The sequence below is a fragment of the Seriola dumerili genome, unplaced genomic scaffold (assembly GCF_002260705.1).
Source record: "Seriola dumerili isolate Sdu_G_001 unplaced genomic scaffold, Sdu_1.0 BDQW01000449.1, whole genome shotgun sequence".
Classification (NCBI taxonomy): Eukaryota; Metazoa; Chordata; class Actinopteri; order Carangiformes; family Carangidae; genus Seriola; species Seriola dumerili.
Window position 1 is genome coordinate 4,501,584 of NW_019174704.1, and position 18,980 is coordinate 4,520,563.

The 18,980-nt window shown below is 41.6% G+C and overlaps 2 protein-coding genes across 2 annotated transcripts; both read left to right on the top strand.

Annotated features, from left to right (window-relative positions):
* Nucleotides 1–759: 759 nt before the first annotated feature.
* heatr6 (HEAT repeat containing 6) lies at nt 760–10,564 on the top strand. The gene is made up of 20 exons (XM_022762817.1): nt 760–1,039; nt 1,911–2,018; nt 2,128–2,268; nt 2,353–2,468; nt 3,181–3,295; nt 3,391–3,492; nt 3,622–3,768; nt 3,844–4,091; nt 4,391–4,565; nt 4,642–4,848; nt 5,536–5,635; nt 5,714–6,108; nt 6,229–6,351; nt 6,480–6,566; nt 6,976–7,110; nt 7,188–7,310; nt 7,455–7,579; nt 7,866–7,962; nt 8,227–8,431; nt 9,245–10,564. Exons 1-20 carry the CDS (start codon nt 761–763, stop codon nt 9,817–9,819), a joined length of 3,603 nt encoding a protein of 1,200 aa, XP_022618538.1. The 5' UTR covers nt 760; the 3' UTR covers nt 9,820–10,564.
* Nucleotides 10,565–11,563: 999 nt separating this feature from the next.
* Nucleotides 11,564–18,201, top strand: ddx52 (DExD-box helicase 52). The gene is made up of 15 exons (XM_022762572.1): nt 11,564–11,657; nt 11,908–12,169; nt 12,689–12,813; nt 12,933–13,118; nt 13,209–13,352; nt 14,682–14,793; nt 14,878–14,950; nt 15,053–15,256; nt 15,347–15,437; nt 15,689–15,811; nt 15,913–16,063; nt 16,825–16,900; nt 17,311–17,382; nt 17,520–17,774; nt 18,084–18,201. Exons 1-15 carry the CDS (start codon nt 11,571–11,573, stop codon nt 18,103–18,105), a joined length of 1,983 nt encoding a protein of 660 aa, XP_022618293.1. The 5' UTR covers nt 11,564–11,570; the 3' UTR covers nt 18,106–18,201.
* The last annotated feature ends 779 nt before the right edge of the window (nt 18,202–18,980 follow it).

Genomic DNA, 18,980 nt, shown 5'->3' on the forward strand with positions numbered 1-18,980 from the left:
CTCTTGACATTTTAGATCGTCTCATTGTTCAGTGTCAACAGTTTTTCGAAACATTTTCCAAAATGAACAATCACTTAAAAATTACATTGCAGTCGCAGGGAAAATAAAAGCTTGAAAAATAATTAGAAAAAGAAATAAATGAAAAAAAAATTATTTGGTTGTCGCTACAGCAATGTTTGTAAAAATACTTTCTTTTGTTGTTTTAATATTAACTTCCTAACTCCTACAGTGTCATACAATAAGTATATAAGCCTAAATTGTTGTATAACACCAATTATTTGTAGAAATCTGGCTGGAATTCAGGTCTTTTTACCTAAATAATATGGTAGAGCTATGAATAAATAAAAATGCAAAAAACCTTTTCTTCTTTCCTCCTCAATTAATCATCTCATAACCCCTCAGATTTATCTAATGACCCTCAGAAGGGCCTAACCATGAGCATGAGCATGAGCATGAGCAAACAGTTCAAATATGGTAAAAACGACTCAATCTTTTGATACTTAATCTTAAAAAAGTCTTTTAATAAAAATGTGGCTCTTTCTTGTAATAATGAATTTTAACATTATGATATATGTAATGTAAAAGTTTGTCCACCTGTTTCTCAGGGACGCGATGAAAATAATAACCGGGATCTGGGTGTTTATGTTTCTGGGTCACACTGCAGGGGGCAGTAGTGAGTAGTAGTCTGACATTTGGGTGTTAAACTTGAAAGGAAGCGCGAGAACCACCAAACAAGCGAAATACTTCCGAGGGCAAAAACATGGCGGCTCAAACCGGGCTGTCAGCACCGGGTCTTGGCCGTTCCTTCCCCCCGATGTCTCTGACTGAGGCCGGCCCGTTCACTCCCATGGGGGCGGACGGTTGGCAGATCGGCTCGCCGTCGGACGCTGAGAAACAGTTTTCCCGCTGCGCCACAAAGCTCCGAGCTCTGCGAGCAGAGTCCGGACAACTCAGAGAGGAGCTCAACCTGCTGTTTGACCAGCTGCTGTCCGAAAACTACAACAAAACTTTCTACCCCAATATCAACATCCGACCAGAGGTAACAGATACTCTGTGGTCTTGTAGAGACGCTTGTCGTAACTCGTGATACTGAAAAACTTCAACAATTAGCCTCTGAAGTTGCTGATAAACGTTCAGGTTTACATGGTGCCATTGTGACATAGACAGGAACAAACACAGCAACAGCAGCCAAACCTAGATCCATATAAACCTAATGTGTCTGTCTGAAACTGGTAACGTCAGACAGAAAGTTCATTGGCAATTATGGGTTAGTTGCAGGTTCTCTGATGTATGTATATGTATATTACTGTATCAGTAATTGTAAATTGAATATCTTTTAGTTTTAGACTGTTGATCAGACAAAACAAGACATTTGAAGACATCTCTCTATACTATTTTCAAAAATGTCATATCCTAAATGATGAATTTATTATAAATTAATAAAGAATCAGACCCATAAATAGAGACTGAAAATAATTGTTAGTTGCAGCCCAACACTCCTACTCCCAATTCTCTCTTTTTTTTTATTTCTTTTGAATAATATTATCTCATATGGTGTTGGTTTGGGCTTGCCTTTTCAGTTTGTACCTTTGTATTAGTGTCAAGCTTCTACACATTCAGCTAAATCAACACGTATGATATCCAGGATTATACTTTGTGACCTCACCTTGTCACCACAGTAGCATCACAGCTGTGTCACAAAACTTTACAGGTGTGTAATTGAGATTGTAAAAATGAAGGCCTAGTTTGGCTGAGTGTGGCCTGAGCCATTAATGCTGAGTACTCATATCTTCAACATGTTGATGGGTGTCACGGCTGGTGTGATCCCATCACAAAATATTCTCTAATCATGTTTTCAATGCTGTGAAAGAAATTCCTGGTTGTGTTGAATCTCTTCATTTCCATTTCAGGATGTGTGTACTCTGCTGAAACATGCCAGCTGTCTTGTGCCGCTGAGTCAAGAACATTTAGTCATCAAACTCTGCCAGCTAATACACCATCTTCTCAATCAGCTAAAGGTAACAACAACTAGCCTTTAGCAACAGCAGAGCTCAGCCTACACATCCACCAATGTGCTGACTAGGTTTTTCTTTTTTTCTTTTGTTCTCACTGATTTTTGTTTTTAAGGTAATAATGGACGAGCTGACATTGGATGTATTGGTGAACTATACCGCCAGTGCATTGAAAATGTGCAGTACATGGACACACTCGGATGTCCTCTTGGCACTCTCCACAGTAGTGTATGGGAATGGACCTCAGTGCCACCAGGTGGGTATTTGTACAAGCTTTCTGAAAGTGTGTTGTAATTAAAGATAACTATTGAAAGTTTACATTGATTTTTCTCATTCATAGCACCTCAGTGACTTACTGGGTGAAAATGGAGTGCTTTTGCTGTATAGTGCTCCATCTCAGCCAAATATGGAATTACGGCGCGTTGCGCTCACCTGTATGGCCAATATCTGTCTCAGGTAAGCTTTAGCATCCTTATAAATTTAGCCAGCCAGTTTGAGGACTGCGTGAAAACATGGACATGGTGTCTCTGATCTGATTTCTGAAGACGTGTTTTAAAACTTGGGAGTTAGGGTTTATCAATCTAGAAGCCAGAAGGAATGAATATGGACATTCGGGTGGAGCTAAGGTGAAACAAGCAAACTAATCCTAATCCTAAATATCTTCTTAGTCTAATAATCATTTTCAATATCCCCGTCTGTATCTTCGTATTATACTCCATCAAAAACAGAGTTAAAGTCACCAAACACCAGTAGACTTGAGAAGTGGCAGTGAAAGGTTGTAGCCTTGTGGAGGGCAGCCGCTGTTTTCAGCTTGGATTCACAACTGTCACAGTTGTGTTACATTCCAGTGAGAGCCCAGTGTCATGCCAAAAATATCAAAACCTTGATGGAAACCTCTCAAAACTGCTACTGCAATATAATCCGTTACTTCCCTGATCACTCAAATATGAATGTGTTCAAAAAAACTCTTGTTTGGTTCTCAAATACATGTTTTCCTTTAAGGTAACAGAGCACTACTACTAGTAGTACTGCAAGAATAATGTCCGAAATCCGTTCATTTAGGATGTTTATTTGCAGTCCGGGTCACAAATTGGCTTTTGTATTGTAGTGTTTTCTGGCTAGATGCTCCTTCTTCTTGGTACTTACTTTCTTGGTTGTTTCGCTCCAGGATTCCTGGTCAGCCACCTCTGGATGATCAATACAGAAGTGTATGTTTCAGAGTCTTCCTGCAAACACTGCAGTCACCCAAACCTCCCAACACAGATGAGCTCTTCTACTGCATGGTATGGATAATTTGTGTGTTGTAACAAACATTTGAATGGGGAAAAATGCATTCAGTCATAGCTGACCCATTCCTGTCCCTGTCCCCTCTGTGCAGGTGATCCAGGCAGCTCTGAAGGGACTTCAGTGTTGTCTCTCAGGTGGGAAGTGGAAATTTGGCGGCGGGGAGGAGCTTGGATCTGTACTTGCTACAATGAAGGTGCAAAACTCTACCACAGTTGCAGATTTTTCTATGGCTTTATCATTTTTGTTCCTTTTTCAGTAACTGACATTGCATGACAGTTTATATTTTGGTAAGAAACTAGAGATTTGTGCATGTACTCTACAGAGGCTCATGTTCCAGGGAGCTCCAGGTGTGAGCGTCGAGTGGCCGGCTGCGCTTTACCCAGCACCTCTTCCCCAGTATGAGGGTCTCTCTGCACCAAAACCTTCTGACCCACCAAAGGATGCAGCTGTGCAAGGCAAAGCCTCAGGGGTAAGACGAGCCTTCATTTTTGTTGGACTCACTTATTGTAAGAACCACATTCAAATCTGTTTAATCTCTCCTAAGAATAAAAAGAGGAAATCCAGAGGAAAGGGGAAGAAGACGAGCGCTGAGGAGAGCAGAGGGGATGATGGAGAGGAGGATGATAGAGAGGCTGTGTCTGCACTTCAGAAAAGAGGGGGAAGAGAGGGAGGCAGAGGGGAGGGAGAGTCCTTCTCTAAACCCTCTGCCACATCTCTCTACCCGTCCTGGAAGCGAAACAGTTCTGACTCAGAGTTTTCTGACTCAGAGGGCAATGCACAGAGCAAATTAAGGTACAGAAAGAAACTGCTCTTGACCATCCATCCATACGTCCATACACACATGCATGTTTGTTTTTTTGTTTGTTTGTCTTTTTTTAAAGCCATTTTCTACGCTTAAGATGTCTTGAAGTTACAAGTTACATTTGAGGAACAAAATTAACTTTATGCCTTCTAAAAGTTTTACATGTTTTAAGTATGTCATGAAAGTTTTTCCTAGTGTCAGTTAATGTTAACAGCAAAAGCAGACACAGTTTGTTACACTGACTGAATGAGTGAGAAATCCTGAGGCCTGCGCTATTTATCTCTTTCAGACTTTACCATGGTCGTGTGCGACAGGGAGCTCTGCACTGTTTACTAGCAGTGGTGAAAGGTGTTGAAAAGCGGACCCTGTACGGGTACTGGTCTTCATTCATCCCTGAATCTCCTGTTGGGGGACCACCACCTCTCACCCTGATCACAATAATACTGAAGGACCCATTGCCAAAGGTACAACATAACTTCACTTATGTTATAATTCTCCTCCACATGTATGACCGTAACACCTACCTCCCCTCTCTCTCAGGTACGTGCGTGTGCGCTTCAGGTATTGTCGGCCATGCTGGATGGCTCACGCCAGTTCCTGGCTGTGGCTGAAGATACGGCGTCTCCTCGTACATCTTACACCCCTTTCTCCTTCTCGCTGGCTACTGCCGTCAGAGAACTGCACCGTGCTCTCAGTCTGGCTCTGCTGGCTGAGACCGCCCCTCAGACGCTCACACAGGTCATAAAGGTATGATAACTTAACACTTGGTAGACACAGCTTACTTATCATGTGTGATTCCATCTTCGCCTGCTGAAAGAGAAATGGGGAAGTGTGCTGTTGGCAGTTGAGTTGCATTGTGGGTAATGTAGGCACTAGGTTTTGACAAGGAAAAAAAACATTATCTCTTGTTCTCCCGCAATGATTTTTTCCAGTGTCAGTCCAACATTGTTGTGGAGGTTGGCAGAGTACAATTTTAACAACAGCTACAGGTTTAAAGAGTTTCACATGTTCCACTTTCATAAAATAAGCAATGAACAAAAGTGAACAGCCATGTTGGCTGCCCACAAACGTTAACACTCGGTCCATTTATGCACTTATGATGACAACTGTTTTTTCCAAGGTCAAGCATGAATTGTCAAGCTCCGCCTTGCTCTTCATACATTTTGATCCTCACCATGTACAGGAAAGTTTAGAGGGTGACCCAAATCATAATTATTCATCCTCTGCATGATAGGAATAAAAATGATCAATATATTTCACTCTGGATCGAAAGGGGGAATGATTCAAAGATTTTGATTCCTACATAATAATTGCACCCTCCAGATTTAGACCTTAAAACAGAATGAGCCTAAAACAAACTGCTGACACAGTGCCCAGCTCTCACATGTAGGTTTATTATTCTAACAGCATATCTCCTCCTTTCCTGGGTGTTAGTGTTTGGCCTATCTGGTGGCCAACGCTCCCTACCACCGTCTCAGACCTGGTCTGCTCAGCCCGCTCTGGAAGCAGATGCGTCCTTATGTGCGCCACAGAGGTCTGTATTTTGTCAGCGCTCTCAAATAACAGGTCAGTAAATTGTGCTTCTTTTAAAACCACTGCGCTCTGTCTGTAGACGTGAATGTGCGTGTGTCGGTCCTGACACTTTACGGGGCTCTGGTGACGACTCAGGCTCCTCTCCCTGAGGTGCAGCTCCTCCTCCAACAGCCGGACAGCGGCAGCGGCACCGGCTCCTTCACGCCGCAGGACTCGGCTCTCAGCTGGAGACAAAGAGACGGAGTGTCCTCTCCCTGTCGCACACCAGTCACACCCTCCCAGCGCAGCTCGCACACACACTCCCCCTACGTTCTTCGCACACCGGCGGAGGAGGACAGCTCACCGCCGTGGCTGCTGCAGCTGTGTGTGTCGCTGGTCACTCAGCCCAGAGAGGACCAGTCTGACAGCGAGGGAGCAGGAACAGGAGGAGGTGCTGTGTTGGAGCCCTCCCCTGTCCGACTAGAAGCTCTACAGGTGAGAGATAGTGGGTGAGATAGAAACCACAAAAGAAATCCTCAGTTAGACATTTTTGAAATCTGAACGTGATTTTTTTTTTTTTTTTCCCAAAGTGTGTCTTGTATCACTGTGTTTCAGGTCCTGTCCCACCTGGTACGTGGCTACTTCTCTCTAGCCCAAGCATGTCTGTGTGAGATCGGGCAGGTGAGCGCACGCTGCCTCGGGGAGACAGACCCCTCCATACAACTGCACGGAGCAAAGGTAAGGCCCTGTATTTCTTCTGGTGTAAATATAAAATTTCAACACAAAATAACAACAATTGACACATATTTAGAAATGACAGAAGTAACAACCAGGCAGTGATATCTGTGTCATCAACTTTTGTCTAGTTACTAGAGGAGCTGGGGACAGGAATCATCCAGCAGTACAGAGCAGAGAACAACGTGCCTGAGAGTTCGAGGGTCCCCATGAGCCAAGTACGTACACACTGTCTTTATACGATTATCAGGCTAAACCTGTTTTAATTAGTAAAGAGACACTTATTTCCTACTGCTGTTTGTTTCCTTTTTATTGTGTTAGATTCTTCCTCTTTCATTCAGGTGATGTATTGATGAAAGACACCGTGAGCCAGACCCAAGACTATACTTTTATTGTTTCCCACTGGAGGCTCATTGGTTGTTTTTCGTGTCCATTTTTTAAACTGCCCAGATGAGCTTATGTTATGTATCCAAATATGTCAAAACTAAAAAAAGATTTAGAATACACTAGAAATAATCATTGGCACTGGCCTCAGTTTTGGTAAAATATTAAAAAAATATGTTTCAGGTGTGTGAAAATTCAAATTTTAAGTTGCTTTCATTTCATACATATCTGTACATGATATAGGTAGTCCAGTTTTGGTCAGAAGTGTTGAGCGGTCCGCTGAACGGAGCGCTGCAGAATGAACAACATCCCATGCTGCAGACGAGCGCCTGCGACACGCTCTCCTCCATCCTGCCGCAGGCCTTCGCACAGCTGCCTGTGAGTTTCACTACGATTGAGCTCTGTCTGTTCCCACACTGGAATCTGTCATGTGTGATGTGTGACATTGTTTTCAGGACAAGACCCAGCTGATGTGCATCACCGTGCTGCTGGGGCTGACCTACAGTGAAAACTATTTGGTGAAGACTGCGGCTGTCAGGGCTCTGGGAGTCTACATACTGTTCCCCTGTCTGAGAGAGGTAAGGAGGCAACCATGAGCATACTGAGCATCAGGTAAAATCTTTAAAATTCTGTCAAGAGATTTACGTCTGGAAAAACTACAGAACAGCGGACATGTTTCAGACGTACAAGGATCTGCTCTGAGGTTGTGGTATCTTTTTCAGGATGTGATGTTCGTGGCAGATACAGCAAACACGATCCTCGCCGCCCTTGATGATCGATCTCCAAACGTCCGTGCCAAGGCTGCCTGGTCGTTAGGGAATCTCACAGACACACTTATTGTCAATATGTAAGAAAGCATACAGAGTGCTGAGATGAAGCTTTAGAAATCATACTGTAATCTCCTTTATAATGATATACTAACATAATCTAATGGTGAATCCATTTAAAGCATGGATCCCTCACTTATCTTTCAAAATAAAACTTTACTTTCTTTCATCATGTCGTTAACAAAGAATATGTTTTGAGATCAACTGATTTAGATAAAAAGCAGTGTGATATCGTATTCAAGGTATACTGTATAATCTGTTATCATTAGAGGTGTTTAATTTGTTTATCTGCTGTCTCTATGTCAGGGAGAGTGTAGGTGTGGACTTCCAAGAAGAGCTGTCAGACATGTTGCTGCTCAAGATGTTGCAGGCAGCTACTCGAGCATCAGCTGACAAAGACAGGGTGAGAATATTCACACTTTCACACACAAGAGAAAGCAGATCGTTAACTCTTGCCATTTATTTTTTTCTGCTATGAAGTTATGTAACATTAATGAAGGAAAGCATGTCCCCTGTAGAAGCATGTTAATTAAGCCAATGCCGTGAAAAAAACCCCCAGAGTACTAATGAAGAATCAAATATCTGCCCTGTGATGACATCATTTCCCAGTATTGTTTTGATTGGCTCTCATCACTCTGAACGTGCGTCCTCTCTTTGAACCTCCCAGGTGAAGTGCAACGCAGTGCGAGCACTCGGGAATCTGCTTCATTTCCTGCGTCAGAGTCAACTGACCAGGTCTGCTTTCCAACGACCACTGGAGGACGCGGTCCGTGCGCTCGTAAAAACTGTCCAATCAGAGGCCACGATGAAGGTCAGATGGAACGCCTGTTACGCCTTGGGAAACGCTTTCAGAAACCCCGCCCTGCCACTCGGTGAGTCTTCATCCCCCAGGAATTCACCTGTGTTTGCTCTCAGCATGAATACCTTATCTTAGCATAAAGACTCAGGTAGTAATCGAAGATCTGATGATGCTGTTTGTTTCAGCTAATGTTTTAAACCTGTAATTAATGTGACACACTCACTCTGATGTAAATTTCTACATCAGAGAGATGCATGACCATGACTGTAGAACACGAGCTGATTGACATGTTACAGGTTGTCTGAATAAAGAAAAAAAATCTATAAAATTTACACCAGAATTTTAGGACACGCACGTCTCTGCTCATCTATGCAGAGAGGACAACAGTAACAGTCGGTAACAGTAGGTTCAAAGAGGAGTCGGTGTGCTCTCAACACAAGCTGATAGGTTGGTCCAACTTCCTGTTGGTAGCGGGATGTGAAGGACAAAAGAAAAAAGGCATTCATGCTCTGTACAAGTATAAAATACCTTGTTCGCTTACATACAGCCAAGAAAAGCATGATACAGCTTTGAAGGAATACTTCAACATTTTTGGGAAATACACTTATTATTTACCTTCTTGCTGAGACTTTGGTGAGACGATTGACACCACAGTCATGTCTGTATACTAAATATGAAGCCAGAGCCAGCAGGCAGTTAGCTTAGCTTACTACAAAGACTAGAAACTGGGCAACAGAATCTTCTTCAGTATCACAGGGTTTGTTTGTTGATGGGTTGTTAAATGTATCCAACAGTGATTGATATGAATTTCAGTTTATATTTTAATGTTTTTCACATGTCTAAATTCACGTAATTAACTTAATATCTGTATTTTACTTCCCCTCAGACTCGGCTCTGTGGTCTTGCGACGCATTCTCCGCCCTCTGCCACGTTGTTACTTCCTGTAAGAATTTCAAGGTGAGGATCAAATCGGCCGCTGCCCTGGCAGTTCCTGCCCGCCGCAGCTGCTACGGGGACACAAAGCGGTTCAGCTGCGTGTGGCATTCACTGGCCACAGCGCTCGAGAACAGCGAAGACACAAACGACTTCTTGGAGTACCGTTACAGTGCCAGCCTGCGACACACACTCTCACAAGCTCTCCTGCACCTGCTCAGCGTCAGCCAGCCTCAGGACATGCCTGCCCTCGGGGCATCGCTGGCTGGCGAGGAGGGTAGGGGCATCAAAGGGCATTTGATCAGATATCTCAGAGCTGAGGAAGGAGGAGGAGAGGGGGCAGAGGGAGAGAAGGACACAGGAGGGGATGGTTTCAACCCGCAGCAGAGAATCGGGCGTCTGCAGCAGACTCTGATCAGACTGAAAGAGTTGAAGGCTGAAGGGGAAGGAGGGGGAGAGGAGGAGAGAGGTAAGGAGGTAGTGGTCAGTTTTCTGGAGGATTTGCTGAAGACGTGTGAAGAGCTGTAAAGAGTCTCCAGCTGCAGCGCTGGGTCTGGCTCTCATGTCGGGACAGATCAAAGCAGGCTGACCTGTGGACGGAAAAATGTCCAACCACAAACTCACTCAAGTGCTGACTGAAAGCAAAGATTATGTAACCAGCTTTGTCATAAGGTGATCATCACATTCACATGCACACTACGTCATGTATTTTTTTTCTTAAGTCGGCAGTGGCTCCTCCTTTTATTTACCCAATTGCACTTGCACTCTTTTATGGATTAACATCTGATATATGTAGTAGTGAAATTACATTTCAAGATCAAATGAATAGACAAAGATTGAGATTAAAGATGGGTGATAATTTATTGTTTTGACTTTCAGTGGAAACATTGCAGTAATATGAACATATTGTGCTGTTGTTTAACAAAATTTAGTTTTCCAGATTAATTAATGTGAGCAAAATGATGAATTGAAGTTGTTTTACATGTGAGTTTTGTCTGATGTGTAATGTATGACAGTGGAACATGGTTGGTTGCACTGAACATCAGTTTGTTTTATTTGTGATTTTACATTAATTTGCCATATTAATATTGGATAAATATTCTTAATGCCATTATATTGATTTAATATTGCCCAGCCATACTTCAGGTTATAAAGTATAATACATTGTCTACAGTATTTGAACACAGTAACAATGACACTGACCTGACAGACGGACTGGACATCTGTGCAGCAAATCTGATGTTCAAAACAATAAATGCAATGATTTCCCACAGTCTGGCTTCAGAGTTACTCAACATTAAGAGTTTACATACAGTAGGTGGTAATTTAAGAGAAATCCTTTGTTGGCTCTGTTTTACATCATCCTGTATTTGACCTGAGAATTAAAACACTGAGTATTAAAGTGTAAAAGTAACAACTTGAACACATACAGGTCACTGTCTAACCTGAAAAATGTCCCTCCTCTGAGACAAAATGAGGTCTCATATAAATAGAAAATACATATTGTATTGTTGCTGACAGAAAAATATTCCCTTTCAATTCAAAAAAGAAGAAAGGAAACAGCAATATGGCTTATTAGTGTGTTGATCTTTAAGTATCACTTTGATATTTTAGGAGTAATGATGTTCATGTTTGGACTATCACCGGGCCATTATAGGTAATGAACATGAATAATAGGAGTCAGAACGGAGTAAAAAGTACAATATATCCATCTGAAATCTGAAAAAAAATGAAAACACTCGTAGCCAACAGAGACTGAGCCCTTAACATCCAACCAATTTTTAGAAACAAAATCTGAGGTGAATAACTTGTTCACAGTTCATTTACAGTAATGTTCCAACAATGAAATAACTGAGACTGATGATAAAATCAAAACGTATTCACAATCATGTACACACACACACACACACACACACACACACACACACACATATAATTATATTAATAAGTAAAAAAAAAAAAGTCGCATTTACACTTGAATCATGTGCCTGGTCTGATTCTGTGGCAAAATAATATGTTGGTATGCATGGATGGATTATGAATCAACATGGAGCATAGGAAAGGGACCCCCACCCATCTACATTCATTTTGTGCCTCTTTGTAGTTGTCTGTATGTTTGTTTCGTGTCTTTGTAGTGTGCATACAGTTCTGTACTTTCTGTGCTCTTTTAATGTCTGATAGTGTTAGTCGCAGCCGGTAGGTGGCACCAGAGGTCAGCGGTGGATGATCCCGGTTTGATTAGTGATGCCTGGATCAGTGCAGACCACGCTGCTGAAGGAATGGACGCTTTCGAGTTGTTTCGGAAACTCGGAGCTGGAGCAAAATTTGACCTGAAGAGGTTTGGTCAAGACGCAGCTCGGTTTAAGGTAAAGTAAACATGTAGTAGATGATATACTGGATGAAAATAGTGTTTAACAACAGCAGCTCGAACCATGGTTTAATCTATTTTGGTCAACCTCGATTTGTACTAGCATGAAAATGTGCTGCAATGTTTGTTTTTCGAATATTTTGGAAATTGTGGCTAGATTTGGCGCCTTAATATCACAATTCATTAGATAAGTGGTGGAACACAATTTTGTATTTACACATACAGTTTACCCCTGCCTCATTTTGTAGGTTGTCAGATCTCACGGAGGGGAAGCGTCCTCAGATCCTCTATCTGCGATCGATTACTTTGGCACAGGACCGGCCAATGGAGCCCAGAGCAGGACCACGGGACTGGAGGAGGACGTGGAGGATGGAGGAGAGGAATATGAGGAGGGAAGTGAGAGTGGAGATTCCAGTGCAGGAGGTAAAAGGAAGCGAAAGGATGAAGAAAGAGAAGTGAGGACGAAGAAGCAAAAGAAAAAGACAAAAAGAAACCAGGTGGAGGTGGAAGGTAAATGATGTTTGCTGTTGACCGGATGTTTTGCAGGTTCCAGATGTTTTTTTTGTATCCGTGAACTATGTGATACATGTACAAAAACAGTTAAAAAATACAAATTATATTAAGACGTGAACTTTCTTTTACTTGTGTCATCAAAAGTCTAGTTTAATTGATATGATTAATTGAATGTTATTGCATATGAAAATTTTCCTTTAGGCTCAGGTAGCTTGTGATAGGTATTTTTTTACTTAAAAAATGTTATATAGACTTAGCAGTAAACTCATTAATCGAAAATAGGTTGGTTTATTGGCAATGAAAATTATAAGTACTTGCAGCCCTCGTGTAATCTGTCATTTTAAACCACAATGTAAGTGTTAGACAGACTTAGAAAATTGGCCACTTTCTCTGTAACGTGTTTACTATGGAAACTTAATATCACAACAATGGTATGAGATGCTATTTAAAATAAATGCGATGTAGCAATCTATTTCAGAGATTCACTGATGTTTGCTGTGCTCTGTCTGCCTGAAGCTGGCGGCACAGAGGGAAATGGCATCAGCTGGACCTCTTCATTGGACAGAAAGATCCAAAACCTGCCAAGTGACGGGAAGGACAAAAACTCTCTGAAGAGGCTGAAGCATCTTCATCAGGAAAAGGTCCCCACAGAGACACAACTCACAGCACATACAAAACTCTTTTAATAAAGGGATTTAGACAAATGTAAAAATGATGTCTACCACTGAAATGTTTATTAAGGTCCCTTGATTGATTTTAGGTGAATCGTATTCGCTCTCAACACCGTATAAATGTGCACGGCTGCGACGTACCCGACCCTGTGTGCACATTTGAAGAGCTGCAGTCCGAGTATCGTCTCAACCCGCGTGTCCTTCAGAACCTCAAAGACGCAGGGCTGAACTCCCCGACGCCGATACAGATGCAGGCAATACCGCTCATGATGCATGTGAGTACAGGCGCACGCGCTCAGTGGTTTGTAAACAGTATACAGACGGTGGGTTTGTGAGGATTTCTGTGTGACTGGTTTCTCTGTCAGGGTCGGGAGCTCCTGGCGTGTGCCCCCACAGGATCTGGAAAGACGTTGGCTTTCTGTCTCCCGCTGCTCGCCCACCTGCAACAGCCGGCCAACCGGGGCTTCAGAGCTGTGGTTATCTCCCCAACCAGAGAACTGGCCAGCCAGGTACACACACACACACACACACACACACACACACACACACGCTGTATTGTTAGGTGCTTTTAAAGCTGTATTCATTGATTTCCCAGTCACTTGGGGCGAGCAAAAAAAACAAGCTGTAAACACAACACTGATATACTATCATCTCGTAACGTTTTGGCCAACAGTTGCTTATTTACATGTGTGGCAGATTCAGAGCAACATTAGCAGACACTTGGCATCACTTCTATCTGGCCTCCTAATAAAGATAAAGTATAATAATAGTCTGTTTCCTTTGGCTCTGTTTTGGTCTTCAACTCCTGAGGGAAATATGTTCACTATGGTCACCAGCTAGACGGTGAGTGTGTCTGTAGCTTACAAAGGGTTTATCAGAGGGTTTTTTTTTTTTTTTGGCTAAAAACTGCTGTTTTCTGCAGCTGGAAATGAGGTGGATAATAGCTCTGAGAGTGAACTAAAATGATAAAGTGGCAGACCAGAAAAGCAAAACAATAAGATGACAGCTAAAATGCTTTGTAGAGCTGAGGGGAGCTGCAGAGTCAGGTGATAATTCTCTGTGGGTTCATTGCTACAAGCTTTCACAATACACTATTGACAAATTCTTTATTTAAAGATATTGATTAGTGCAGCTTTAATATTGAGATTTTATAGCGACTATAACAATATTTTACACTAAAAATGAAATGAAAATGTGAAAACCAATATTACAGTGTGAAGCTTTATAGTGAGTAGTGAGTCTCAGGTCATCGTTTAGCTGTCCGATCCTTAATTGTGCCGTTTTGGTTCACTCATGGCGCTCTGACAGTGTTGTTTTCAACCGCAGAAGGCAGCTGGTTTCAGGGGAAAAGATCTAAAAACCTGCTGTACACTACCCGCTCGGCACCAAACGCCAGCAGTTAGAGACCAGCTGCAAAACATAGTGGAGCATTTAGCCGCTAAAAGGCCAGGTATCTCCTTCAGGAGTCAGTGAAGACTAAAGAGAATGAATACTGGACTTATCAGGCGGACAAAAGCTCCCAATGAATGAAAATATTGCTCTGTAACTGCAAGAAATATGCAGAAGTCTACTGCCCCCAAGTGGCCAAAAAAAGTTTTACAATCACTAACATTACAAATCAATCGTATTTCTCAGAAAAGTTTATGAAATCGGTTCTGAAATACTTAAAGATGTCAATTACAGTTTGACTTAATAATAATAATAATACAGCATATTTACTGATGTCAAGGAAGGAGGCATGAGTATCCAGGTTTCAATCCTTACTGAATGCAGTTTCAGGAGGATCACATATTGTACGTTGTCTTGCTTTCCATCAAGTTTTGTTGTATTGTGCTCAGACCTACAGAGAGCTGCTCCGCCTGTCAGAGGGAGTTGGATTTCGAGTTCACATCATAGACAAAGCTTCCCTGGCAGCCAAGAAGTACGGACCGCAGTCAAACAAAAAATATGGTAAGAAATGGCAGAATTGTTCACAGAAGACGTAAATGTGATCGCCCGTCCTCATTATTTACAATCCTACGTTTCTGTGCACAGACATACTCGTCAGTACTCCAAACAGACTCATCTTCCTCCTCAAGCAGGATCCTCCAGCTCTCGACCTCAGCAGGTAACATCTGATCTGCTACTTTTTTTTTTTTTTTTTGCTCACTTTTAGGTTGTTTCTTGTCTCTATCTCCACCGTTTATCGCCTGATTGTTTTCTTGTGCAGTGTGGAGTGGCTGGTGGTCGATGAGTCCGATAAGCTGTTTGAAGCCGGTAAGACGGGCTTCAGGGAGCAGCTGGCTACAGTGTTTCTGGCCTGCTCTGGTTCAAAGGTGCGCAGGGCTTTCTTCAGCGCCACCTGCACGCAGGATGTAGAGCAGTGGTGCCGCCTGAACCTTGACAACCTGGTTTCAGTCAACATCGGACACAGGTAATAATCTACTTGTAACGCTCTTCATTTTTAATGGATTTGTATTGGCTTTTTCTCGCATTGGAAAAACTGAATTTATCGTCCTCTCAGAAATACAGCCGTCGAGACGGTGGAACAGGAGCTGCTGTTTGTCGGTACGGAGAACGGCAAACTGGTGGCCATGAGGGACATCATTAAAAAAGTACGGAAACATCAAGGAGGTTACTTTTCAAGCTTTTGAAGAATTTATTTTGTTTAATCGTTTTGTAAACTAGATCATCCCACAGTCGTGAGTTTGATACTTTATTTTTTCTGGCTCAATGCAAAAGCTTGGTTCATTTATACATTAGATCCTGACATGGTAATGAACAGTTAAACAGTCAAACTCTTACTGTCAATGCGTAAGACATTAAAAAACACATGAAATGAAAGGATGTCTCTGCTTTATTTCAGGGTTTCCTGCCTCCCATGCTGGTGTTTGTTCAGTCTATAGAGCGAGCACGGGAGCTTTTCCATGAGCTGGTGTATGAAGGCATCAATGTAGATGTGATCCACGCAGACCGCACACAGCAGCAGGTGCATACGGACACCCAACACACTGTATTGTTGGTCCACTCTGTGTCACTGATGTGCGACTTGGTATTTATCCTCCTCCTCTGTGACTCTTCTGATTTCAGAGGGACAACGTAGTGAACAGTTTTCGCTCTGGTAAGATTTGGGTGTTGATCTGCACGGCTCTGCTCGCCAGAGGAATCGACTTCAAAGGAGTCAACCTCGTGCTGAACTATGACTTCCCCACCAGCGCTGTGGAGTACATCCACCGAATTGGTTAGTTTTTTATTCATTTATTTATTGGTTTCATCCCAGCTACCTTTTTAATCGTAATACACTTGTCTGCCATCGCATTTTTTACCTCTAACTCAGTAACTTGTTACTGCTTTAGGTCTATATTTTAACACAGAGGAGTTGGACTCCCACTGTAATCACACCTGTCAGACTCCTGGACTCCTGTTGCCCCCTACAAAGACAAAATCCAAATCCAGTAGAACACCTCAGCCCTAGTTAAACAAACCCACCCAGGAATTAAAGAGAGCCTGTGGGAGAAAGGAGAGAAAGTGGGGGAAAAACATGTTTACATGTATTTTATGAAATCTGGAAAGACAAATGAAAAACTATCAAAAAGTTAAAGATGCAAGAACATCCTTCTTCTCTAATTAAATTTTAGTTTTTATTATTGAAGTAATTGTATGTCTTTTCTCTTTAACGTGACCTCATATCTGTCCTTCCTCTCTCTCCTGCTTTCTGTTGTTATATTGCTCTATTGCCTCCTGAGTCTCTCGCTTGTAATTGCTTTTGCTTTATTTTCAAAACATTATGTAAACTTTGTTTTTAATAAATATGTTTTTAACGATTAATCATCATTTATTGTGTAAAAAGACAAACACATGATGTTTGGTTCTACAAGCAGATAATTGAATAATCAAAAAAAGAATAAAAAATCAATCATCAATAATACATAGCATCATTAGTAGTGGCCCTAATCCTGTGTTGTCTGCTTTAATACATTTCTCCTGTTTGATGTTCCTCAGGTCGTACTGGCAGAGCTGGACATCAGGGGAAGGCCATCACCTTCTTCACAGAAACTGACAAACCACTGCTGCGCAGGTATGTGGACACAGTGCATGAAACTTATAAAAAATTCAAACTGATCTTACTTAGCAGATAGGAATGGAAGACTTGTTTTTGTGAGTGTGACCCTGGAAAATGAGTACGCCAGGCGGCTGATGGCAGAGAAAGCGAAGTTAGTGTTTCTGTCTGTCTCTGCTGTCAAAGGCAAAAAGCCCAGAAAAATCCATTAAAGAAAACAATCTACCTGCAGCACAGTGATGACACTACAGTAAAAGTGTTCTGGGTTAGACATTTGGTTCATTTTTCTCCTCTTTAAACATGACATCAAAATATCAGTTTTTGCAACAACCTGCAGCAGGAGCCTGCACAGATTTCAAGTTTGTTGTTTTTCTGTGAGATGTTTTACAGTTTACACTTTGACTCTGAATATGTTTCTCTTTTAACAGCATTGCTAATGTGATAAAACAAACTGGATGTCCCGTCCCCGATTACATGATTGGCTTCAAGAAGATACATAGGTAAAGAAGATATTAATGAAATTTCACAATGAGCAAAACATCTAAAGTCATTTTTTGTTTTTATTTGTTGCTTAATTGATCCCTGTAAGTTTTGGAAATAGGGTTCTAATAGTCCATCTTTATTTGTTTGTGTCCAGCAAAGCGAAACGCAGACTTGAGAAGAAACCTCCCAAGAGAAGCACCATTTGCACAACTCCTCGCTTCTTAATGAAGAAAAAAGGCAAAGCACAAGGACAGAAGCAGGCAGGGGGTGGAGAGCAGCAAGGAGAAAAGAAGACAAAAGAACAGGGACTGAAGAAGAGAAATAAAACACAAAAAGAAGAGGGAACAGACAAACACAAGAAGACGTCACAGAAGACAGGATCGAATTCCTCTGGAGCCAAGTTAAAAAAGTAAGGATGGCGCTTCATGTGCATTTCAATTCCAAAAACTCATGCATTCATGCAGGATTAATAAACCAGTTAACCAGAGCTAGACAAGTGTTGCTTGTACACATAAAATAATTGTCTAACTATATCTGTTTTGTGCCATAAGAGTTGGCTTTTCATCCTGAGTATTTGTTGGACCCCTCTAATTAACAAGTCTGAAATCTGGAACCTGTTCATTTTTTGATAAAATGATATTAGATGTGGTTCGTGTTGACGGTCATAAATAGCCAGAGAGAAAATAATTCAAATTTTCTTTTTTTCTCTCTTCCCCAGGAAAAAAGGTGAAGAAAAATAAGCCTCAAGAGGAATAGAGAGTGGCATAAGCAGACTGTTATGAAAATGTGATGTGGATTTTTTTCTTTTTTTTTTTGAAATCTAATTTACTGCTAATTTTCACATTTGTGCTTTGTATAATCAGAGTATAAAATAAACAGTTTTATATATAGTTGTGTTGTTTTGTTTCTGTTAACTTTGTTCACCTGCAACTTGAGACACTGACAGTAAATACACTTCAAGCTAGACCCAAGTCTATGAAGCAGATAAGGGCATGAAATAATATCGATAAAACTGTAATTGAAAACAATTGGGTGAGAAATGGGAAAACAGGTTCTCTTAAGATGTTTAATACCCATCAGTTACTTAACGTCACAAATTTATTTGTGAGTTCAGCACTTAACACAACTGTGGGGCTTCTGTTTGTTGGGGTTGTGTAGACCTGATAAGGGAGGAGGAAAAGGATCAATTCTGCTTTATATGTGGGCTTAATGGAAGTCTGTGGAGGTCGTTTTGGATTTCAATTTTACACACATGTTTTGAAACAAACTTTCCACCAGTCTGAACCAAAATCAAGTTGTATCACTTGGCCACTGCCGGAACACATGTAATCAGCTGTATAGTAAGGCATTAAAAGTCATAATATAATAAAGGCATAAAAAGTCACAGTATAGTAAGCTATAAAAAGTCATAGTATAGTAAGGCATTAGAGTTGTCAATTAAACTAATGTGCATGTCTTTGGATTGTGGGAGGAAGCAAGAATACCCGGAGAAAACCTACGCAGGCAGAGGGAGAACATGAAAACACCACACAGAAAGGCCCAGGACTTGATCCCTCAACCTCCTCAGTTTGAGGCAACAGTTCTAACCACTGTACCAACAAGTCGCCTCATCACA